The 22,369-nt window shown below is 45.2% G+C and overlaps 1 protein-coding gene across 1 annotated transcript; it reads right to left on the bottom strand.

Moving 5' to 3' along the window:
- Window positions 1–1,738: 1,738 nt before the first annotated feature.
- Window positions 1,739–22,140, bottom strand: WRNIP1 (WRN helicase interacting protein 1). The gene is made up of 7 exons (XM_003272188.4): window positions 21,046–22,140; window positions 18,641–18,832; window positions 17,160–17,401; window positions 8,009–8,238; window positions 3,910–4,065; window positions 3,077–3,156; window positions 1,739–2,480 (listed from the first exon to the last, which is right to left on the bottom strand). The coding sequence occupies exons 1-7, from the start codon at window positions 21,859–21,861 to the stop codon at window positions 2,205–2,207; spliced, it is 1,992 nt and encodes a 663-aa protein (XP_003272236.2). The 5' UTR covers window positions 21,862–22,140; the 3' UTR covers window positions 1,739–2,204.
- Between the last annotated feature and the right edge of the window lie 229 nt (window positions 22,141–22,369).

The raw sequence follows: 22,369 nt of genomic DNA, 5'->3' as shown, positions 1-22,369 counted from the left end.
CTTTCCTGGGTGTCTGAAAGGCACATTCACTTCCTTGAAGTCTTGACTCAAACACTTTCTTGGTTGAGATCCACCTTGGCCACTCTACTAAAACTGCACTCATACCTCCCAACCCTTTCCATATTCAATCTTTCATTCATTTTCTCCTTAGCATAGCACTTATCACTATTTGGCATATTAACATATTATTTTTCATACCATAAGCTTCAAGAACACAGAATTTTTGGTCTCTTCTGCTAGCTGATGTGTTTCAACAAGAATAAAACAGGCACTCACTATTTATTGAGGCTGGGCGTGGTGGCTCACACCTGTAATCCCAGCACTTTGGGAGGCTGAGGTGGGTGGATCACCTGAGGTCAGGAGTTCGAGACCAGCCTGACCAACATGGCAAAACCCCGTCTCTACTAAAAATACAAAAATTAGCCTCGGGTGGTGGTGGGCGCCTGTAATCCCAACTACTTGGGAGGCTGAGGCAGGAGAATCGCTTGAACCTGGGAGGTGGAGGTTGCAGTGAGCTGAGATCATGTCATTGCACTCCAGCCTGGGAAGAAGAGCAAGAGTTGGTCTCATAAATAAATAAATTTATTGAATAAAAAAAGAAACTTCCCTAGAACTGAAAGGATTTTCCAGGTTCAAAGGCCCACCAAGTGCCCGGTGCAGACTTTTAAAACACGGGGAGCAAAGACAGAAGAATCTACAAGTTGATAGAGGTTACAAACAAAAGACCACACACATCAGGGTGCCTTCAAACTTGACAACAATGTGGGAAAGTGTAAAACAATGGACAAGTAATTTCTTACCTACAATTTATTCCCAGCCAAACTCTCAGACACATCTGAAGGTAGAATAAAAGCATTTTGAGTCTCCTGAGGTGTAAAAATACTTTCCCTCCACACACCCCTGCTCCATAAAGCTACTAGAGGGTACATGCCACCTGTGCCAGAAAGCACAGTCAGTCCTGTAATCAGATAGGGTGCAGGGAGAAGCAAAGGAAAGCTCCAGGGTGATGATGGAGGGAGATTCTGGGGATGGCACCTGTACACTACAGTGCAACCACTCCAGACAGGAGGGAAGCCAGTCGGGACCAAGCCTCTGCAATGTACAATCCCTCCGGCCTGATAAAACTACTAGAGGATGGGTCGCACTGAAATAGCAGAATAAACCAAGAAGGCAGGATGGAGCATCCAGAAAATGGGAATCTCACTCAGAATACAGGCAGAGGACATCCCAGGCCAACAGCCAGCAGCCTTCCAGACATGGCAGGAGGACCCCAGGAGGGATCACGCAACAGCGGGGGGAGAACCGACTACCTGAAGGGGCCATCCTTGTGGGAATACGCACGACATGCGACTAAGGAGAGGGAGAGGAAGTAGCAGTAGGGACAAACAACTCTCAACCGAGCAGGAGGAGTGGCATATTTTGTGTTCAGGACACACAAAAAGTAAAAGAAAAATGACTGTTTAGAAATATGGAGCTGCAAGAAGAAACCAGGACAAGTGGGGAGGGATGGGCACGGGACTACCGGAGTCTTCTACAAGCCATTGAAAGAATAATTCCTGTATGGATTCCTTTAAAGAGATCAGAGCTAACTTTCAACAAGGTAACACTGACTTCTTAACTAAGCTCCCTGTTCTTCCCATCTGGTGATTTCTCCTTCCCAGTATCCACCCACCAAATGCAATGGTGACAACGCTGGTATCTAGCATCCAGGCGGGAAAACCATGACAGAATCGAAGAGTACTTTGAAATAGTTTTATTGGCTCATAAGACCTTTGCATATAAAAAAAATACCCAAAACACTATGCAGTATTAAATCACAATTACATTTTTTTTTACCAATTAAAACTACCCAGAATATACATTTTTTAAAGAAAAAAAACTCCTACAGAACTGAATTCTGAAATGACATTATGACTTAAATACTATGACAAAATAGATAATTCCTTATAACATTAATTCATTGCACAAAGCCGCCAGATATTTTCATAAGCATAACCGCTGCACTGAGTGCAAATGAACACAATTTCAAAGTTACACATTTAGTTGAAATAACTGCGCCTCCACCTATGAAACTCTTAAATTTCTGGCACAAAATGTTGGTCTGTTCTAACTTCCACCAGGCAACCAACTTTGCAATCCAGTTACTTTCTTTCTGGCCCTCCCTTAAAAAAAGCAACATCCTTCTGCTGTCATGGCCTGAGGAGTCAGCACCTCCTCTGCTTGAAGAAATCTACTCCCCTCAACTCTTCAGGCAGGTACTCCTGATCCACAGGCTCGCTGTACATGGGGTTGTACTTGTAGCCTTTGCCATAGCCCAAATCCTTCATCAGCCTAGTGGGCGCGTTCCTCAGGTGCAGGGGCACGGGGGGCAGCGGCCCCTGGTGGTTCCTCAGGCAGGCTTTGACGTTGTTGTAGGCGCTGTACACCTCAATGGACTTTGGGGCTCTGGCAAAGTAGACCACACACTGGGCCAGAAGCACCTACCAATGACACAGAGGACACATTTTACTAGCAAGATGCCGAGCTTCTGTTCTGCAGAGCCCCTTCTGATACACAGCTCTAGGTAATTCTGAGAAGATCCCCACATGCTTTTATTATCCCCCTTTTGCACCTACAGTCTGGATAACCACCTATGACAGACAGAAGAAATTCCCAGGAGGTGAGAGGCAAACCAGGTGAGTGGTTTTCATTTTCTTTTTAACTGAAGGACTTTTTACTAAATTGAATTTTTCTTAAGCCCCCAATATATAAAAGAGATGAATATGAAGCTGCTCTGGGGGCGAACTTGCAGAGGCTTGCTGTTCAGCTCCTTTAACCTTTCTGCTCCCTGGAAAATATGGAGCATGTGCTCTGAACCCCAGAATCCTGAGGACAGTTTGAAACATGACCTCGTTGACACAGAAGGTTTCCCTCTCTAGGAGTCTAAGAGTCTACAATTGGAATTCAAAAGCCAAGCAGCATATTCAGTGGGCCCAATACACCAGTGGTGAAGGAGGGACACTTATTCAAATCTACAAAAGGACAGAGCACAAGAGAGAAAAGAAGTGACTTGCAAGAACTGAGCTGATTACTTTACCTCACATTCGGGCATGCCTATAAAATGACAGCCTTGGTAGGCAGCAACTGCTTGTGTTAACGCAGACGGGTCTGCCAGACCTGCCACACACAGAGACAAAGGAGAGTTTCAGTCATGACACACACTGTCCTCCTGGCCTATGTGCAGGTGACCAGAGACCACCACTGCTCGTACACTTGGTGACCAAAACAATCCCAGGTAGCAAAACAGACTGACTTAGCTCTAGTCTCTGATCACATGAACTTACGCAAGAAATATTTAGTGAGTGGTTCCTGTGTGGTGTTAAGAACTGTTTCCTTGTGGATAAAAACTCTACATCTAGAAAAATATAAGTCTCTGTATAACAAACATAAGAAGTGAAGGCTATGGAGACATTCACCAGGATGGAAACACTAAAAACAAAACATCCCCTAAGACCAAAGAAGAGAAGAACTTTCCTGATCTTTTTCTTCATATAGTGTCTAGAGTCTTCCATTTCTACCTTGGGAGCTGTCCAAAGAAAACCTTGAACACCTGACTGAAAGCAAAGTTAAAAGCAGCTCATCTACTGCAATACTCTGAACAGCCACTAATGTTAGTAAAAACATTCCCGAAGAGGAAACAGAAAATGGTGACTTTATGAACATAAACATTCAAAAGCACATACACCAGGAAGTAAACGACTGAGCTCAGGCACAGTCTTATCTTCTCCTGCCAGTCTCACATAGCCGAGACATTCTTCCTGCTACCCCCGCCCACCCTGCCCTGCCAAAAAAAAAAAGCCACGACATAACTGTTAGCCATTTCCCCACCCTCACGGACACAGGGCTCCGGGACCCTCCCATCACACTCACCTATGTCCTCGCTGGCAAACCTGACAAGCCTCCGTGCCACGTAGAGCGGGTCCTCTCCTCCCTCGAGCATGCGAGCCAGCCAGTAGAGGGAGGCGTTCTGGTCTGAGCCCCGCATGGACTTGTGCAGGGCGGAGATGCAGTTGTAATGTTCCTCACCTGACATCACAAAGAGCACCACTCACACAGAGCTCACAGGAGGGGCGCCCAAGCCATCTTCACCTCCGCCAGCTGACTTCCAGGAAGCCTGAACAAATAAAGGCCCTGAGAATGCCGAGGAGAGGTTTGCGCAGCTGCCTTAACCGTGCTCTGAGCGGGGTGCACTGGCTGCTCAGGCTTAATCCCAGGACATGCCCCAGCGCCGTTCTCTGTGGGGCTGGGGAGCCTGTTCAGTGACCCAGTCCTATTGTTCAGGGGAAGAGGCTGCTGCAGCAGAAACCTGTGGCCGTCGACATGGAGTGCACGCACAAGCACAGAGCCAGGAGGCAGGGGACATTCACTTGGAAAGGTGGTCCTCCCAGCGGGTGGATTTGCCAGAGACAAGAGTGGAGGGAGGGCAAGTCTTACGTTCTGGCTCCATCCTGTGACCCACCACCTACTGGAGCAAAATCAATGGTGGGCCTGGTTGGAGCCGGGAGGATGTAGAGCCAAGTGGCAAGGGCAGCTGTTACAGCCCATCTGTTCCTCAGTGTCATTTCCAGCTGCCTTTCTGATATCCGAAGCCTGTGGTCATTTAAACCTCCTTCTACCAGCCTTGGTGTGGGGACACCTGTGTGGCAGGGTCCCAGAAGGACCGACACATGGACTAACCAGCTCCCGCCCTGAAGGTACGGAAGCCCACTCTCACCGCCTGGTCTTATCCCATTTTTACCCTAGGTTCACATGAAATCAGTGAAATGTGCTTTAAAAAAAGGCATATTTAAGGGCAAAAAATGACAGCTAAACAGTTCTCAGGAACTAAGCAGTGGCACCTGCACACATTTCACTATTCTCTGGCCATCGTCCCTTAGGTAAGTTCAAGGAGGGGACACCTTCCTCACGAGAAAGCAGAGGATGGTGTTCCTGCCAGTCTCACTCCTCCCAGAGGAGCACCTGGTCTGTGCTCAGCATAAGCCTGTGTCCACAATACGACTGGCGCCAGTCACAAATCCTGGCAGCTGAGCTCGCTAGTAAGATGACAGTTGGTCTGCAGGTGGAGACGACAGCAAGCAGAAGATGCTGGCCTCCTACAGGGGGAAGAGCTGCAGGACCCACGGCTCAGCCTGAGTGATTGTGGTTTCTGAGAACCAGGGCAGATGGATGGGTCAACCCAGCTACCGGATTTCTGAGGAGGAACTGAGTGTCTCCTGTGCAGGGCTCTCCTGGTGAAGTCAGAGTGCTATGGACACTGGCCGAGAGGGAGTCCTGGATGACGTCTGCATGGTTCTGGCCCACTCCCTCACCCTGCTGGCCCAGGCACTCTGGCTACACTCTGCTCCTTTGCAGGGTGGAGGAAGGTGGGAAGAGGGTAGCAGATAACAGGCCTGGCTAAACTCACGGGCATGGGGGCTGGAAGAAACTACCCACACCACTTTATGTCAAATTTAAACTCCCCCTACACAGGTTAGTCATCTTTTCCCACTTTGTCAATGCCAGGGGCAATACCACCAGTGTAACAGCCAAGAGCACAGGCTCTGGGACCAGGCAGCCTGGGCTGGACCCCCAAGCTCCTGATCCTCACTGTGCCTCAGGCTTCTCATCTGTAAAATGGGAAAAAGGAGACCACTTACCTCACAGGGCTGTATTAAATAACACACGCCTGGCATAGAGCAGGCACTGTAGAAAGATTCTTTTGCATCAGTGATAGACACTAGTATTATTCTATGTTACCTTCAGTGTTTGCTTTTATTATATACTGCTTTATAACCTGAAATTTGACGATTTCTATAGAACCCCGATGCCAATGCATGGCAGAGAGTTCGCTCTCTTAGAAATTCCTTCACTCTGATGCAGAAACATCACTGGATCCTACTAGTGGGTAACTATGTACTAGGTGACATATACAAAATAATAACAACTCTGGGGATGGGTCTTTGTCTCACTCCAGCTATAAAAAGGCTCAAGATTATAAGCTAACAGGTTTCCAGGGCAATGCTTCCACCATCCCTATTTATAGAGCAAAGCCTGTAAAAGCAGCTTTCTCCAGGATCTGAATGAAATTTATGTGTCTGCGGATCCACTGTGGGGCAGACATGTTGCACTGGGGGGGGGTGTGGGAGCACGCTCATACTGGGAAGATGTATAGGATGTGGGGTTCTTAAGGCGGTGGCACTAGGCAGCCTCCACCGCCCCCAGCTCCAAGCTATAGACAAGGTCATCCCCACTGTGCAGAGCTCTGCAATGTGGGGCTCAGGAAGTGGGATTCCTAGGACTGAACCCCTCCAAGATCCGCTCTGTGTGTATGTGCATGGACGGGTGACCCCTCTCAGGAGCATGATGTAATGGGTGAGATCAGTAACAGCATGGCAAGGCTGGTGTGGAGGCAAACGCGGATGGGGGGAAGGGCAGTCTTGGGAACCAGTCAGACCTGGATTTACGGGTCAGTTTCACCGCTTGCTTTGTGAATGCAAGCATGTTTTGTTACCTTAAAATGTGGGTAATATTAATAGCTATCTCCATAAAGTTATTTTAAGAATTTAAAAAATGAATACACCTATAAAATACTCAATGGCTGAGTGTTAGTGAATGCCATATTATACGAATCTCAACTGACAGTCTGATAAAATGTCAAAGAACAGTCCTAGTCGTTCCAATCAAAACAAGGCAAATCCTTTGGGGCACCTACAAGAAGAGAGAGAGACCGCTGCTGCTGCACCTCAGAAACGATGGAGATCCCGGCATGGTGAGATTTTTTTAATGTCTGAAAATCTTTTTCTTGTTCATACCTACATTTTTTCTATTTGGCCAAAAGTCAAGCGGGGCTCTACACCTAGAACGTGTTGCTTTTCAGACTTTGCCAGCATTCACGTCATCTCCAGAGCACTAGGGAGAGCCAGCCATCTGAGCAGGCCCCGCTGAGGCACATTCACGTCACAATGTAGACAAGATTATTTATTCAGCTTGCCAGTGTGTCCTTAGCGCTAATGTACACCCCCGAGCTACCATCAGCTGAGGCACACTAAAGCCAAAAAGCTTTAGTCAGTCCCCCAAGGTCATGCAGCGAGTGTGCTCACCCACGAAGAGGCAGCGCCTGGAACCAAAGTCATTCTTAAGCCCCTCCACCCCTTCTCTAACCAGTAAGGACTCTCCGTTGTCACGTGGCACAGCCTACGTGAGATCTGGAACATTCAATTATCAGCTTCCTTTTCTGGCAGAGCTTTGAAAAGTGTGGAAATTATATTCCACAGTTACTGCAACATGATTCCATCCAGAGTCCCACAAATGCTCAAGCAGCAGAAGTTTGCTCATCTACAGTATGTTATCTTCATCTCCCACTTCTTTTATAAGAAGATGCAAATGTGCTGTGCTAATGACATTTAATATTGCTAGGTCACAGATTTAATAAGAGCTGGTATCAAATCTGCTATCTGTAAATGCAGTTCTACACAAACAGATAAGTGCACACAGCAAAATTAAATTTTTGAAAAAGCTACTACATAAAAACTTCAAGATCCATGACAATTTATTTTTTAGTATAGACTCTAGAAATAAAGCATTTTAATTCTCAATTAAAACTAATAAGTCATTATGACAAAAGTCTTCTTTTTATTTACTGCCATTGTAAATGATCACAAAACACATTCACTGTCAAGTGAACGCACACGCTTTCAAAGGTGATTGTATTCTGCAAGATGGGGAATAGCCAACTACCTTCTAAGGTGAATGTGCAGCCTGCCACTTCCAACCCCAAAACTTCTCTAGATTCTCAACAGGGCAGCTTCTGCTTCATGCCTCTCTTCGGAAAGGTCAGCCCTGTGTGGAAGGCTTAATACCAACATGGAGATCCACCTGAGAATCACTGGAATGCTTTGGACCCAGCTCAAAGTCAGGCTTCCAGAAATGAGAATGTGTGCACACACTTCTTTCCGTACAGTTTCACTCTTTCCACAGGTGAATTACTTACCTGCCCGGTCATATAAAATGTGGGATCGCTGTAGGCCCTCCTTCACGTCATTCTCTGTGATCAGAACTCTACTCGGAGAATAGGATTGCCCACTCTTCTTACAGAACATCTTCCTAGAGCTTAACCTAGCCAGCACCGCCAGCTGCAGTCCGTTCAACCCAGCTCGGGCATCACCGTCACTGAGGTAAGCCAGGGTGTCTACTGCTTTATCCTCTATGAACATGGCAGGCCTGAAACACAACCAGGGTTAGTTACGGTCACACTCAGGCTGCATACTTCTTGTTCTGCACATGTCTTAGAAACTCACACTTCTCGGCAAGGACCCTGAAGAGTTCAAGGCCTTTGCCTCTTATTCTCACCTTTGTCAACGTGCTTAAGCATCATCAAGACTACGAACTGACCAGGTCTCCTAAGTCACCACATTATCGCCCTGTATCTTATGACTGTTATCTCACTGCATAGGTTCATACATCTAAGTTTGTGTGAAACAGACACTGACTGGCCTGGAAAGTCACTGTTGACAGGTGGTCTCTCTGGTTCTACCCTGCAGAACAGTGAAAACTTTATTAGAAATGCTAGCACCTCATTACCGTGTATGGAAAACACGTTCCAAATGCAGCCTACATCCCGATGAGCCAGACGTGCTTAGACCACTTTCCACACAGGGGAGAGTCAGCATTACATCTGAATATTAGCTCTGAAGGGTTCCAGATCATGCAGTTCAATTCCTTCATTTTAAAAACAACAAATTGGGTCCCTAGTTACTCTGAGCACAGCAGGTCCTAGAAGCAGGTTTCAGGAATCTTGGCCTGGGGAATCTTGGAAGCTGCAGTAGGTCATCTCATAGTGGGCACTAATCATGCAAAATCCGCACAGGGTAGCAGAGAGGTCATTAGCCTGGGAAGCGACGAGCAGACTGCTGGTACATAGCCATGAGACCCTGAGTAAGCCACCTAGCTTCTCTCTGAACATCAGGACTAAAACTTACAGTCACATTTCTAAATTTGGACCTTCATAAATAAGATCTAACTATGATCAGAAGGCTGACTCAGTAAAATTTTCTATTCCTAGTTGAGTTAAACAAGACATCTAACACATTTCATGACTTAGTGGGGTCTTACATTATTCCTGGCTGAGCTGCTAGCTGCACATTTGTGAAGCAAAAAAATAAAAATTTTCAGTTACAGTTCACCCATGTCATTATCAACATTCAGCTGAGAACATCTACAGTAAATAATAAGCCCATTAGGACTGTCCGAACCAGCTACCTGGAAAACAATGTACAAGCAGCAACGGGGCTGGGCCGGGGGCGGGGGTGGTTTCCGAAGGGGACCCAGCTTGCCTGCTGGATCAATGCAGAACTCCCCAGCATACACCCACTCACTGACACTACTCTGCTCACTGAGTAACCCAAATAACACCAATCTGCATTTCATTCACGGAAGGATTTGTTCCCAATGCCTTAAAGATGCCTCATCTCACCCCCATTATTTACCAAAGTTGATTTCCAGTTATTCCTTGTGGGTCTCTCACCATACCTAAGACAACTGGCCAGCCCCAGCTTTACAACAAATGACTCTCTCCTCACTCATGCCAACTGCCTGGGCCCCAGAGCCACCGGTGCAGCCTGGAGACCCATCTTCCTCTCTCCTGATGGTAGCCTTCTCTTCAGCAGACCTCACCAGAACAACAACAAAACAAACACCGGGGCCATGTCACTGGCACTCTGTAAAGCCTGTGGGTCGCTTCTCAACCAGAAATTAGTTAGCAAGTCTTCTGGAAGACGATTTAGAAGACAATGATGGACAGAACATACACTAAAGAAAATGTATGCGGAAGGACCAGCATCAGAGGGGTGTGGCAGTACGTGACATGCCTGAGAGGGAAGGGTGCACTCTCGGCCCCTTACTGCACTCAGCCTGTGTGGGAAGACAGGTAGGGAGAACAGAAACTGCTTGGGCATCTCATTTCCGCCTCAGAACTAATAAAAACAATGGATTCTCTCTCCTTGGAAAGCTGCCTAGCAACAAAAAGCCTCCAGGACAATTGAGGGAAGAAAACGGAGTCAAAGCAGGAGCCCCAGTGGATCCTAACGGACTGAACCAGCCTATATCCTGCACCATGGGTTGGATTGTGTGTTGATTACATTACATTCATCATCTCTCCATCCCTACTACATGCAGAGCACCTCAAGGACAGGAATATTTTATTCTTTGTATTCCCAGACCTGGTAGATGATAGGCATCCAATATTTGCACAATAAATGGACTAAACTCAGTTTCATCATAATCTCAGAGTGAAACCTTTACTTCTTATAAATTATATGCAAAGTATAGAGAAAACAAAAAGAATCCATATTTCCAGCACCGAGAGATAAAACTGTACTTGTTATTTCACAGCAGAATGAAAGCTACTGTGTCAAGTGTTGAATTTATGACCCACTCAACCATGCAACCATCAACCTTACAGCTAACTTTCAAAACAAAAATTGGGACCATATTTTGTATAGTTTTACATCCTTAACCATTAAATAATTGTTTGAAAAACAAGCTACTCAGACCTGTCAACATTTACTTTTAAGAAATTTACACTAAATTTTAAAAATAGATAAAGGGAGAAAATTCACCTTCCGCTAGACTACCTTGACGTTAGTATTTTGGTATGTATCCCTTCTCCATGAATTTGTCTTTTGTATGTATTTAGGGGCATGGCGTGCTCTTGGGACAGTGACGAGATGGGCAACCTTATATACCATGGTATTTACTAGTATAAACTGCCTCATTTCCATTAGTCCTCATATATAGACAGGGAAGCAGGCCTTATTAATTAGGAGAGAAGCCAACTAGCCGTCTACTCCACAGATTTATGAACAGTATGCTGTGAATAAGTCTTTAGCAATGATTATGTATTTTATGTGGTTGGAAAATAAGGTCTTCCTTTGGCTTTTAAACTCCCGACCAAAGTACAAGTGGTTCCACTCTTCTGGTTTGGAGTCATGGGGAATGGAGGTGCTGCCACAACGAAAGCTACCCGAGCTCCCGCCACTCCCTTCTTCTTCCTCCCCTTGGGTATAATCCACATTTTAAATTTCACCCCTGTCCAAAAGAAGAAAGTATTTCGAGGCCCAGATCAATCTGTCAGCAACTCTGTCCAAATAATACAGGACCTGCTGACAGCACTCACAATGATCACACAAGAAGAGTACAAAATGGGGATTCACTGTGAAGAAGACTGAGCAGGGAAAGGTTCCACTTAAACACCCAGTATATCTTGAACTCCCATTTACTAAGTTCTGAAGAACAAAGTAAGATATACTAAAATACCTTGAGATCTTAGAATGGGAAGCCCCTGAGAGAACTCACACCAAGAATGATGAAGGGATAGTTGTACTGATATTGGCAAAATTCCTCAGCAAACTGCTGCACAAACTATTTTGAAAGAGTGTTCCCAGTCTAGAGAATTTACAATTATTTTTAAATTTAAGCATATATTAAAATTAAGCATATATTTATAAAATGTTTTGCATTTAAAAATAACCTTCCAAAGGTAGAATACAATAAAAAGAGGTGAAATCTATTCTGGGGATAGACTGCCCAAAATGTCGTAACATCCTACATGGAAATAAACAATAGGAAGTAAATTATGTTGTTATAATAAAACACTATTCATAATAAGGGAAAATTGCTTAAAATAAATGCATTGGAAAAGATTCTATTTCTAGTTAACAAAACCTAGAGATAAAAACAGACTTAATGGAGCTTGGCTTCTCCAACTGACGAGAAGGGCTTTAATCTTAACAGAGGAATGTAGGAAGCTCTCTTCTTTCTTATTCCAGGTGCCTAAATCCTGAAGCTGTCTACACATTGGGTAATGCTGGAATTTGGAGGATACTACTTAGACAGCTGGATGTGTAAGTTGGAGAAGGAGTGTAGTAAGTAAAAACGTACCTGTTATTTCAAGGCAGAACGAAAGAATATGCATGGCTTGGTTAAACTCTCCCTCTCTAAATTACAAACCAAACCCCACAAATCTCTTTCACTAAGGAAAAAGAACTTTCATGGTCAGGGTGATAATTGCTGTGTAGAGGTTCTCAACTAGGGATATGCATCAAGTTAGATACAAATACAGCCACATGTACCTTACCTACCACAGACTGAGCTCAAATCTCCAGGGACAGACCCTGGGCAAGGCATGTTTCTAAAATGTATCCCAGGGAAGTGTGATGTGCAGATCTGGTTAAAAGGCTCTCCTGCTGCTCTTACACAAAGAAGTGCCAAGAGAGAAAAGTCAGAATGGGAAAACCGAGCAGTGGGTCCATCCTCTGTAAACTTGGCACCTCCACCCATTGTAGCACTTGAAGTCACTGAGAAGACAGAGACATGCCTTAAACACTGGCTCCATCACACTGAGGCTGGTTGGTCTTGGGCATGTTACTTAACCTTTTTGTGCCTCAGTTTCCTCATCTAGTAAATAGGAGGTAATGGGACCTACTTTGCAGAGCTGTATTGAGGACTGTATGAGATTAAGACATGTGGAATGCTTAGAGCAGTGCCTGCCATGTCATGAGACTCGACAAATACCGCTATTGGTATCAACAGTGGGGAGAATCACCCTCATCAGACTGTGCAACAGCATACTCTCCAGAACTGCACATATTCAAGGGAGAGCCCCAGATGCTGCTGCTTCCGTAACATTAGAGTGAAAGCAAAGCAAAACAAAACTTACTTTCTCCACAAAGAGAGAAGGTACATTTCAGATGACGACATCTTTCTGTTTAATCCTATGGAGGCACATGTCTTTCCAAATTACGTTATACTTGGTAGGGGTCTGTAGTGGGTTGAATAGTGACCCCAAAAGATGTAAGTCCTAATCCCTGGAACCTGTGACTGTGACTTTATTTGGAAATAGGGTCTTTGTAGACGTAACTAAGGGTCTCGAGATGAAATCATCCTGGATTTAGAGTGTACTTTAAATCCAATCACAAATGTCCTTACAAAACACAGAAAAAGAGAAGACATAAGGACACAGAGAAGAAGGCCACCATGTGAAGATGGATGTAGAGACTGGAGTGACATGGTCATTAAGCCAAGGAATGCCAAGAGCCATCAGATGCTGGATGAGAGCATGGCCTTGTTGATACCTTGATTTTGGTCTTCTGGCTTTCAGAACTGTGAGGATAAAGCTCTGTGTTCTGAGCCACCCAGTTTGTGGCAATTGTTACAGCAGCCACAGGAAATGCATCCAAGGACCATGAGATCTGTGGTTCTGGCTGCTGGTGCTTTAATGGCATTATTTTAACGCACCCTTGTATTAAAACAGCTATGTTAATGTGCTATATTAATGTACTTTAAGAAGTTTTAAATAAAAATATTGAAATCTACTCTATACCAACCATTTATTCTGGCCAATACCTTGTATTCTGGAGTTCTACTACCTTTCTTTCTATTCAATGGCACAAAAGATTATTTAAGACAATTTAAACTTTTATAAAAAGAAAAAATCCATAGCCACCTTGTTTGAGGGCCAGCTTGTCAGGGGCTCTCCTCTCCAGATGATTAAAGCCCCACACCCAGTTACGCCACAGCCCTTACCCAGGGACAGACGCCACTGTCAGTCTTCCAACCACCTCTCGGAACTCAGCCTAGCTAGGCAGAGGGCAGTTATGGCTTCTCATTTCACTCTCTTGATCTCCAAAGACTTGTATACTCTATCTGGTTCACAAATAATTGATTCTTTGGGAGCGTTTTTGAATATGTATATATTCTATGACCTAGGAATCTATACTCCTTCAAAGCAGCAAGTAGTGCAGGATGATGAAATGCTAGCTTACTTTTTCATTTTCAGCAGCACAAGCTCATTCTTCGTATCATGAATCATGGACTTTTTTTTCCTGGCCTCCAAAACCAGAGCAGATAGCATGCTTCACTGTTTGTATCATGTGACCCAAATATTTTTGGGAGAGCAAAATACCTGAACACCATTGCTTAGCCACACAAACCAAAGCAACTATGGCATCGACAGTGAGCTTCCTATTCCACTCAGTTAAATTCTGCTTATCCTTCAAAACTCAACTCTGCATCCCCTCATCTAGGAGGTGAAATACTGGATTTCACATAATCTGAATGCTGCTTCTCTACGCCCACTGCACTTGGCGTATAAGTGTGGCACTGGAAGTGGACCTGCTCCCCTAGCCTTCATCATGCTGCGCTCCCTCTAAAGGCACAGGAACAAGCTTTTCAACTCGCAGCCAATGCCTAGCATACACAGGAGCTTCAATTTTGACTGAATAATAACTACAAGAGGGAATTTAAAAAAAAAAAAAAAAAAAAAGAACACTTATTTCACCTTAATGGGAATTTATCACTTACATGAGTATACTGTGTGACAACTCACAATTCCTCAAGTGCAATCAAGAACGGCTAAGCGGCAGCTTGATTAGTTTCCAAATCCAGTGCCCTGCTCACCTCCTCTCACGTGCAGTTCAACAGCCTGGGACTTCTCTGTAAATGTTCTAGTTGCTATCTAGGGCACCAAAACATGACACAAGAATACAAATGCACACCAATAGCTTCCCGGAGAGAGAAAGTAAGTATATGGGGTTAAAAGTCTTTTCTTTCAACTAGATTAGTGTCACCAAATCTGATTTATATGCACAAGGATGTATATATAGCTGTCAACAGGGATTGGAAAGCAAAATTTTACCTAAAACAACTAAAAGACATCACAATCCACTCTTAATTATCCATGACAGTTGGGGTGGCAGGTACTTGTATTCGGAAATCACTTGTAAGAGTTCTTTCTGTGGCCTATGATATCTCCTAACTTAACTTCTTGTTAGAATTGCTAACAAGTAGACCAATTAATGGATTTAAGCTTAATATTCTTTCATTTTACTCTGCTTGCTGCTGATGAAAAAGGCAATAGTATTAAAGAAAAAGGCTCTTGCTACCTGGGTAATTATCCCTTATGCTGGATAATACAAAACATATTAAACTACTTTTCTCATATTGAAAGCTAGGATTATTATTATTCATTTCCAAACAATTCAGCAAGCACATAACGTGTGCCAGGCACCGTGCTGGGGATATGAACAAGGACAAGCTCCTGTCCTCACAGTCTTCCCAGGAAAGCAGGGGACACAAGATAGCAAATATAATTGAGATCAATTCTAAGCAAGTGGTAGTGGAAATAGTAAATCATTTACCAGATATGGGAAGTTTTCTCTGAAAAGCAATTTTAGCAGATTAAGAATCTCTAGCTCATTTTTATATCAGTTTCAATAACTAAATCTTAATTATTTCACTTGATCTTCTTAAACTTTAATGTGCCTGCAAATCACCTGAGGATTTTTAATAATAAAATACAGAAATTCTTCTCACAAGGATGAGCTCCTTGGCTGCCGCCTTTCTCATTTCATTTAAATTCCTGCATGGCAGTGACTGGGGAGAGGTGAAAAAACCTGGGGGTATCTGAGTAACAACTGATTATTATTGACTTCATGTCATCAATATTAATTATTGATTTCATGTTCTATTTCATGAACTGATGACATGAAATCAATAAAAATCACCCCAGACAAGTATACATGCAGAATATTAAGTTGCAGATACATTACGATAACCAGTACACAGAACAAAGAACACACAGAAACAGGAAACATGTTAGGATTTCCCCCCTTTTCTTTCAATTTGTCTTTACCATGTGGTTCTATGCGTCTGTGATGAGAATTCTGTTACAGGAAACCTACACATGAGTATCCCACATCTGAAGTGCCTGGGACCAGAAGTGGTCTGAATTTCCTATTTTTTTGATTTTAGGATATTTGCATCATATACTTAACAGACGAGCCACCCAAAATCCAGAAATCTGAAGTGCTCCAATAAGCATTTCCTTTGAGCATCATGAAGGTGCTCAAAAAGCTTTAGATTTGGGAGCATTTTGGATTTCAGATTTGGGATACTCAACCTGTACTAGATATGAGAAGCTGGCAGCCCCCTTAGGCTCTGACAAATGCCCACCATATAAAGGGCTTCTGAGTATGAGTCCATGCGGCTGATACCAGCAGGTCCCACACACTGCTTGTGGCCACAGATCTAATGGCTATCCCCATCACAGTGGTATTCCAAAACGAGGCCACTCTGTCCTACCCAGTGGTCCACGGGACAAATGTTTCAAGGCTTTCATTAGACACAGCAGAATTCTTCCTCCATCTCAGACAGGAGCAAATGGGGCCAGACACATAGGGAGAGCCTGTTGAAACCTAAACCCTGAGCCTAAAACTATGCCTTGTACTTTAATCCTCACAGAAAAGTGGCTCCAGAACTTGGCCTCAGGGCAGGCACGAGCAGCTGCAGAGTCCACAGCAGGAGGAGGTGGGCAACAGCCTCTCATCAGACCAGATTATGTTCCATGGCAGTATTTCAGCTAACATATGAACAAATACCATCTGAAGAATATGTTCTAATATAAAAAAACGGAAAACCCCTGACCCAAGAAATCCAATTGATTATCTATGATATATACTCGGTGCATTAATGAGCTCATGTGGTACTCATGATGCAGAAACAGGTCACTAAAATGATAGGGACAGCCTCTAATGTCATATTCAGTTAACATTCCTTTACTTTCATGAAGTTGACTTTCAAGTATGCAAAAAGGATTACATAATTTTAAGGTTACAAGTTACATTAATTTTTACTTGATTTTTTTTTAACAAAATGCTAAACTGCAGGTTAAAAAGAAATTGAAACATGAGTACAATGCTCAAAAGAGTTGTATGGTAAGTCTAGGAAGTATCTATCTATTTGTTCTATTCAATGAGGGACATAAAGCCTTTCAAATCATCAATAAGGCTTCCCATAGAAGCCTAAGCACAAAAGCAACACCCAAGAACCAAAACAACAAAGCAAAGTTAAAGCGTGAAGAATTATAGAAACACACATCAGAGGCTAGAAAATGCATCCTAAAGTTTGCAGGGATACCTTTGTTAGGTATAATCCAACATTTCCCTCCTCTTTTATTTTCATTACAGGCAGATCAACATTTCTTCTCTGTCCCCACCCTCTCCTCACTGATGCCGAGCCCTTTCTGGCCCCCTGCCAGACTCTCTGGGAGGTGTGTGCCCCCAGGACGCTGCACACTGTCAACTTACTCTGAGCTGCTGTTGCTGCTGTGGCTCAGAGGGTCAGTGGGACGGCTAGAGTCTAGGACGTGGATTCCCAGGGAGTTGATCGCTCGCATTAAAATAGTCACCATTGCCTCTACTGGAAGCTTCTCAAGAACAATCACTCGACAGCGGCTCAGAAGAGCAGCGTTGACCTGGAAGGAAGGGTTTTCAGTGGTTGCCCCAATCAGAGTGATCGTCCCACATTCCACGTGAGGAAGGAAAGTGTCCTAATCATGGGAGGAAAACAGAAAACAGTGATTCCAGTCAACAGCCACCTGCAGAATCCTATGTAAGTTGGCTATCCCTTCCTTCCTTTTCCTCGTTTTTATCTTTCGAGTTCAGGAATAGCAGCAGCCTTATATTCATTGAATATGGATGCAATATTTGGGGGAGTACAATTCTTGCTTTTAAGTCTGAAACACACCTTCTGGAATGACCGTCTAAGCTTGATCTCTTGCTAGTAGACTAATAGCTTTAAGTAGAATTCTAGCTTAGTTTCAACATAAATGATTTCTTTACTCAGAAAACCATCTTCTACCAAAGGCTGAACTGGCCCATAGCTTATATGTAACAGCTATTTATTTATAGACAAGAAAGAACACACAAAAACAACACTTTCAGAATCTTCTTCCACTGCAAGTACTCAATCATATTATTATTACTCCTAACGAAGTTGGTGATTATGCTGTTTTATGGGGAAAAAATACTAAGATGAGTCAATGGTCCAATATGAAACCTAGAATGCTAACATCCCGTCAGAACTTTAAAAGGGTCTGTTTATTCGAAAAGTTCAAAAAAGGCTCAGAGTTTTGTGAAATAGTCTACATATGATTAAAAAGTGGCAAAAAAACATATTTTAAAAGTTATGCCTAAAAATTTATTTTAATTTAGAGTATAGCTCTCAGATCTCAGCCTGATAAAATGTTAATGTTTACTTTTTTTAAATCCCTAAGTGGCTTTGTTTATAAAAATAGCTTCTGTCCTTTTATTTCGGAAAGCCATTTAAATAAACAGTAATCATTAGCTCTTCCAACATTTACCTTGAAGAGAGCCTGGAGTTACAGAAAACAGATTAATTTTGAAAATAAAAATAGAGTTAAAGAAATTTTTAAAAACCCATTAAAATAATGATCTTAAAATCATTATTTTACTGTTCACAATGACTCCTAGTATTTAGATTAAAAATTTCTAAAACTGGACATTTGATTCAAAGCTGCTTTTCTGATATGTATAGCTCAGGGATATACCAACCATTTCATTTATTAGATAGAGAAAGCATTTTCTTGTTACCAAAAAACACTAAGAAATGTATGGGGAAATAGGCTTGAAGGAGATGGGTTGACAGGCCTATGCTTCTTTGTAAAGAAAGCTCATAATAAGTCTCTAGCATTTGTATAGTGATCTCACATACTTTATATTCTGTTTGATGTTCACAACGACCAAAAGGTAGAAGGAAGTTAATATACCTGCTGAGATTTATTGAACCGATGAATCTCATCAATAAAAAGGATGGTTTTCCTTTTGAAAAAGCTCTTTTCATTTTGAGCTTGTTTTATGACATCTCGCACATCATTTGTCTTGGCATTTGTTGCAGATAATGTCACAAACCTTATGCTATGTTTCTTGCTGTTGTTGGCTATGATGTGAGCCAGAGTGGTCTAGAAAAGATGACATACATGGAGTTTGAAAAGCTGATAAGACACAGAGACCAGCACCCATGGGAACTACTACAAGCAGCATCATTATTTACCAAGCAACTTGAACTCTGAAGAATGCTTAGCAGCACAGATACAATAAAAAATACCACAGTACATTTAAAAACAAAAAACAAAAAAAAAATCATAAATACAACAGTAAAGTAGCTAAACCTTAGGCTAATCCTGACCTTTTCTCCTCTGTCCCTAACCACCTTTGATTCCTTTTTGGGGGACTCTTTAAGATCTCTGGAATCCCAGTAAAGAGCGGCTGTCTTGATTTAGCAGAGTGACAGCTGTGACCTCTCACCAAAGAGAAAATTCTCCCTCCTCTAGCCAAGACAGCACGGAAGGATCTAGGTACAGAACTCATCGCAGAACCACAGCCCGAACTGGAAGCTCAGGACAGCTGAGAAAAGGAGAGTGAGGGAGCATTTGCCTTGAGACCAATGGCATCGACCTAGCATTTGAGATGACTGCAGGCCACTTCTGCATGTTCACTCTGGTAGGAGATGAAGGGCAGCACTGTGGTCACATTAGCGATTACTAGAAAACCAAGGAGACCCAAGTAAAGCACTTCTTGGGTGCTTGACAAATATGTATATGCTGTTATTAATATGAATGTTATTGTTATTAGTACTAAAGGATGAGAAGAAAAACTGAAGACTGTTTAATGAATGGGACAAATCTGCACCTAAATGGAAAGGTGGCACTTTGTTTTCTAAAAGTTGTAGAGCACCCATTCTGTGGCTGCTTCTTTACGAAATCCCCGCCTGCCTGCCTTTTGGAATCAGGCTCGCAAGTCACACATGCCTAGGCTTGCAAATGACCAACGCCCATCTCACTGAGCAGCCTGGACCACCCAAACCTCTTGCCTGGCATCTGGTAGGTGGAATGATCTCACCCACTCGTCTCCCTAAGGACCTTCTTGCTGTCTGGGGCCACCAACAGCTGATTATCCATTCTCATGATCTCATGTAAAGACTTCACAATTACTAAGAATGATACTGCTCAATTCCTTAAATGGGGTCAACAATTCAACCACCATCATCATAAAATGTTATTTGGGATAGATGTGGTTTATTCCTGGCCAAAGGGAAGGCATGAGTGCAAACGAGAAGGCACAAAAAGGGCAATTCATTCCAGGAACTGGAGTTAAAGGGGGTGTGGTTAAGTTGTGGGAGATAAAGCTAGAAAGAAAAATAGGAGAAAAATCATAAAAGCCATGTGTGCAAAGGAGTCTGAATCTCAAAGCTACAAGAACTCTTTACAGTTTGACCCCTGAATTCTCCCTTTCCCTCCCTGATGCTGGTTCTTCTCTCTTATTATGGATAAAAGAGCATCCTGTATTTAAGCACTTCTTAGCTTTCTCTGTTTTCTGGCTCACCTCCTCCATTTTTTCTCAAGTGCTTTTCCAATGACATGCTTTCTAGACTCACAATATCCTAACTGCCCTCGTCTGGAACGCCGACGCCTCACGAATGGACATAGAACTGGACACCAAAATGCACGGATGTTTCTTCTCCAGAGTAGAAAGCATTATGAGAAAAGTTATGGAAATACCGGATGAAAATGACTTACAGATGAAAAAGTTTTTATGTTAGTTTTGTAAATACTTGAGTATATTTAGTAAAATAAATATATTCTCAAGAATATAACAATGTTAAACATATTCTCAAGAATAAATAAATACCAGTCTGTTAAACCAACAACTAGTGGAAAGGGAAGGAAGCACAACAGAATTAATTTGATTTTTTTTTCAAAGCTGAAACCGTATTACGTACAAACGGAATCTACAAATGTTTCTTTACAATTTAAACATGCTGATTCCTTGCGAATTCGGTTACTAAATCAAAGTCTGGGGAGGGCGCGGGGAGACCCGACGGAAGATAAAGGCAGATCAAATCTACGAGTCCCTATCTTGTAAAACTGTGGATTCACAGACATCGTCCTTTCGAAAACCCGGCAAGCCTGCCTTACGAATCTGCGGGTGTGTGCCCCTTTCACACCCATCACAGACTCCACCTGTGGATCAGGCACTGCCCCAGCCCAGCCCGCGTCTGCACCCCTGGGCCCTCTTATCCAGGAGAGCCAGGCGGCTTCTTTGGGGGCAGCACACTCGGCTCTCCGACCGTCAGAGAAAACTACGGAAGCCCTGCGGCCAAGGCCGCACTCACCTTGCCGCAGCCTGGCGGCCCCCACAGGATAAGCGAGGGGATTTCGTTGGTCTCCAGGAGCGAGCGCAGCAGGGTATCCTGGCCCACGGCCCTGCTCTGCCCGAAGTAGTCCTGCAGTGTGTCAGGACGCATCGTGTCGGCCAGCGGCTTGCCCTGTAGCATCTGTCGGATCTCCTCGGCCGCCAGCGCCCGGGGGTGCGGGCGGCCCCCGCCGCTGGCCCCGAAGGCGGTGGCGGCTTCGGCAGCGTCCGCGTCCCAGTGCCCCGGGTCGTCCTCGCCGTCCGCGTCCGCGTCCCCGTCGCCATCGCCCACGGCCTCCTCCTCCTCCTGCGCCTCCGCCTCGTCCCAGCTGCGCGGAGACGCGCTCCCCGCCGCGGCGGCGGCCGTCGGCCTCTTCCCCGACCCCTTCCTCCCGGGGCTGCTGGAGCGGGCCACCGGGAAGTCGGGGATGAGGCGGGCGCCGCTGGGCGTGGGCGGCGCGTCGTAGCTCTCGCGGCTCTCGGTCTCGCCGCCGTCGTCGCCCTCCTCGCCCTCGCCCTCGCTGCTCTCGGCTGCCGTCGGGGTGGCAGGCTGCTTCAGCGCCGAGCTCTCCGACAGCCGCCGTCTCTTGGCGCCGGGCGGCGAGGGCCCCTTGGCCCGCTCCCCGGCGCGGTGCGACCCGGCCGCGGGCTCCGCGTGCCCCGCGGGGTGGAGCAGCAGACAGCGGTCCAGGTGCGAGTTGATGTGCGCGGCGGGCATCATCTGCTGGCACACAGGGCACTGCACCTGGTGCATCTGCGAGAGGAAGGGGTCGTCTTCCGGCCCGCTCACCTCCATGGCGGCCGCCGCCCTCCCCGGCGCCCGGCGCGGCCGCAGCAGCCCGTGCGCACGCCGAGGCCTCCGATGCCCTCCGCTAGGCCCCGCGCCGCGCGACCCTCGCTCGGGGAGCCAGCAGGACTCTCGCGGGCCGGGGGAGGGCGCCGCTCATGCCTCACGTCCGCAGCTCCCGCGTCCGCCCGCCCTCGGCCGGCAGCTGGCAGCGCCTCGCGCGGCGTGTCGGGAAGTGTAGTTCGTGGCCGTTTGCCCCGGCGGCGGCAGCGCCTCGCGCGGCATGTAGGGAAGTGTAGTCCGCGGCCGTTTGTCCCAATCACCGCCGATAATACCTCGCGCGGCACTTCGGGAAATGTAGTCCGCGGCCATTCGCCCCAGCCGCCGTGCGTCCATTTCCGACTCTGAGAACCGCCTGTGTGAGGGGTCGCGGGACGAGCGTGGTGCGCGTGCGCGAGGTTGCGCGGTGGAGGGCGCAGCCCTCCGCCCCGGCCTGCGAGGCGCGCGCGGGCGGGGA

The sequence above is a fragment of the Nomascus leucogenys genome, chromosome 8 (genome assembly GCF_006542625.1).
Source record: "Nomascus leucogenys isolate Asia chromosome 8, Asia_NLE_v1, whole genome shotgun sequence".
Classification (NCBI taxonomy): domain Eukaryota; kingdom Metazoa; phylum Chordata; class Mammalia; order Primates; family Hylobatidae; genus Nomascus; species Nomascus leucogenys.
The sequence above is the reverse complement of the archived record's forward strand: the minus strand, read 5'-3'. Positions and strand labels throughout refer to the sequence as shown.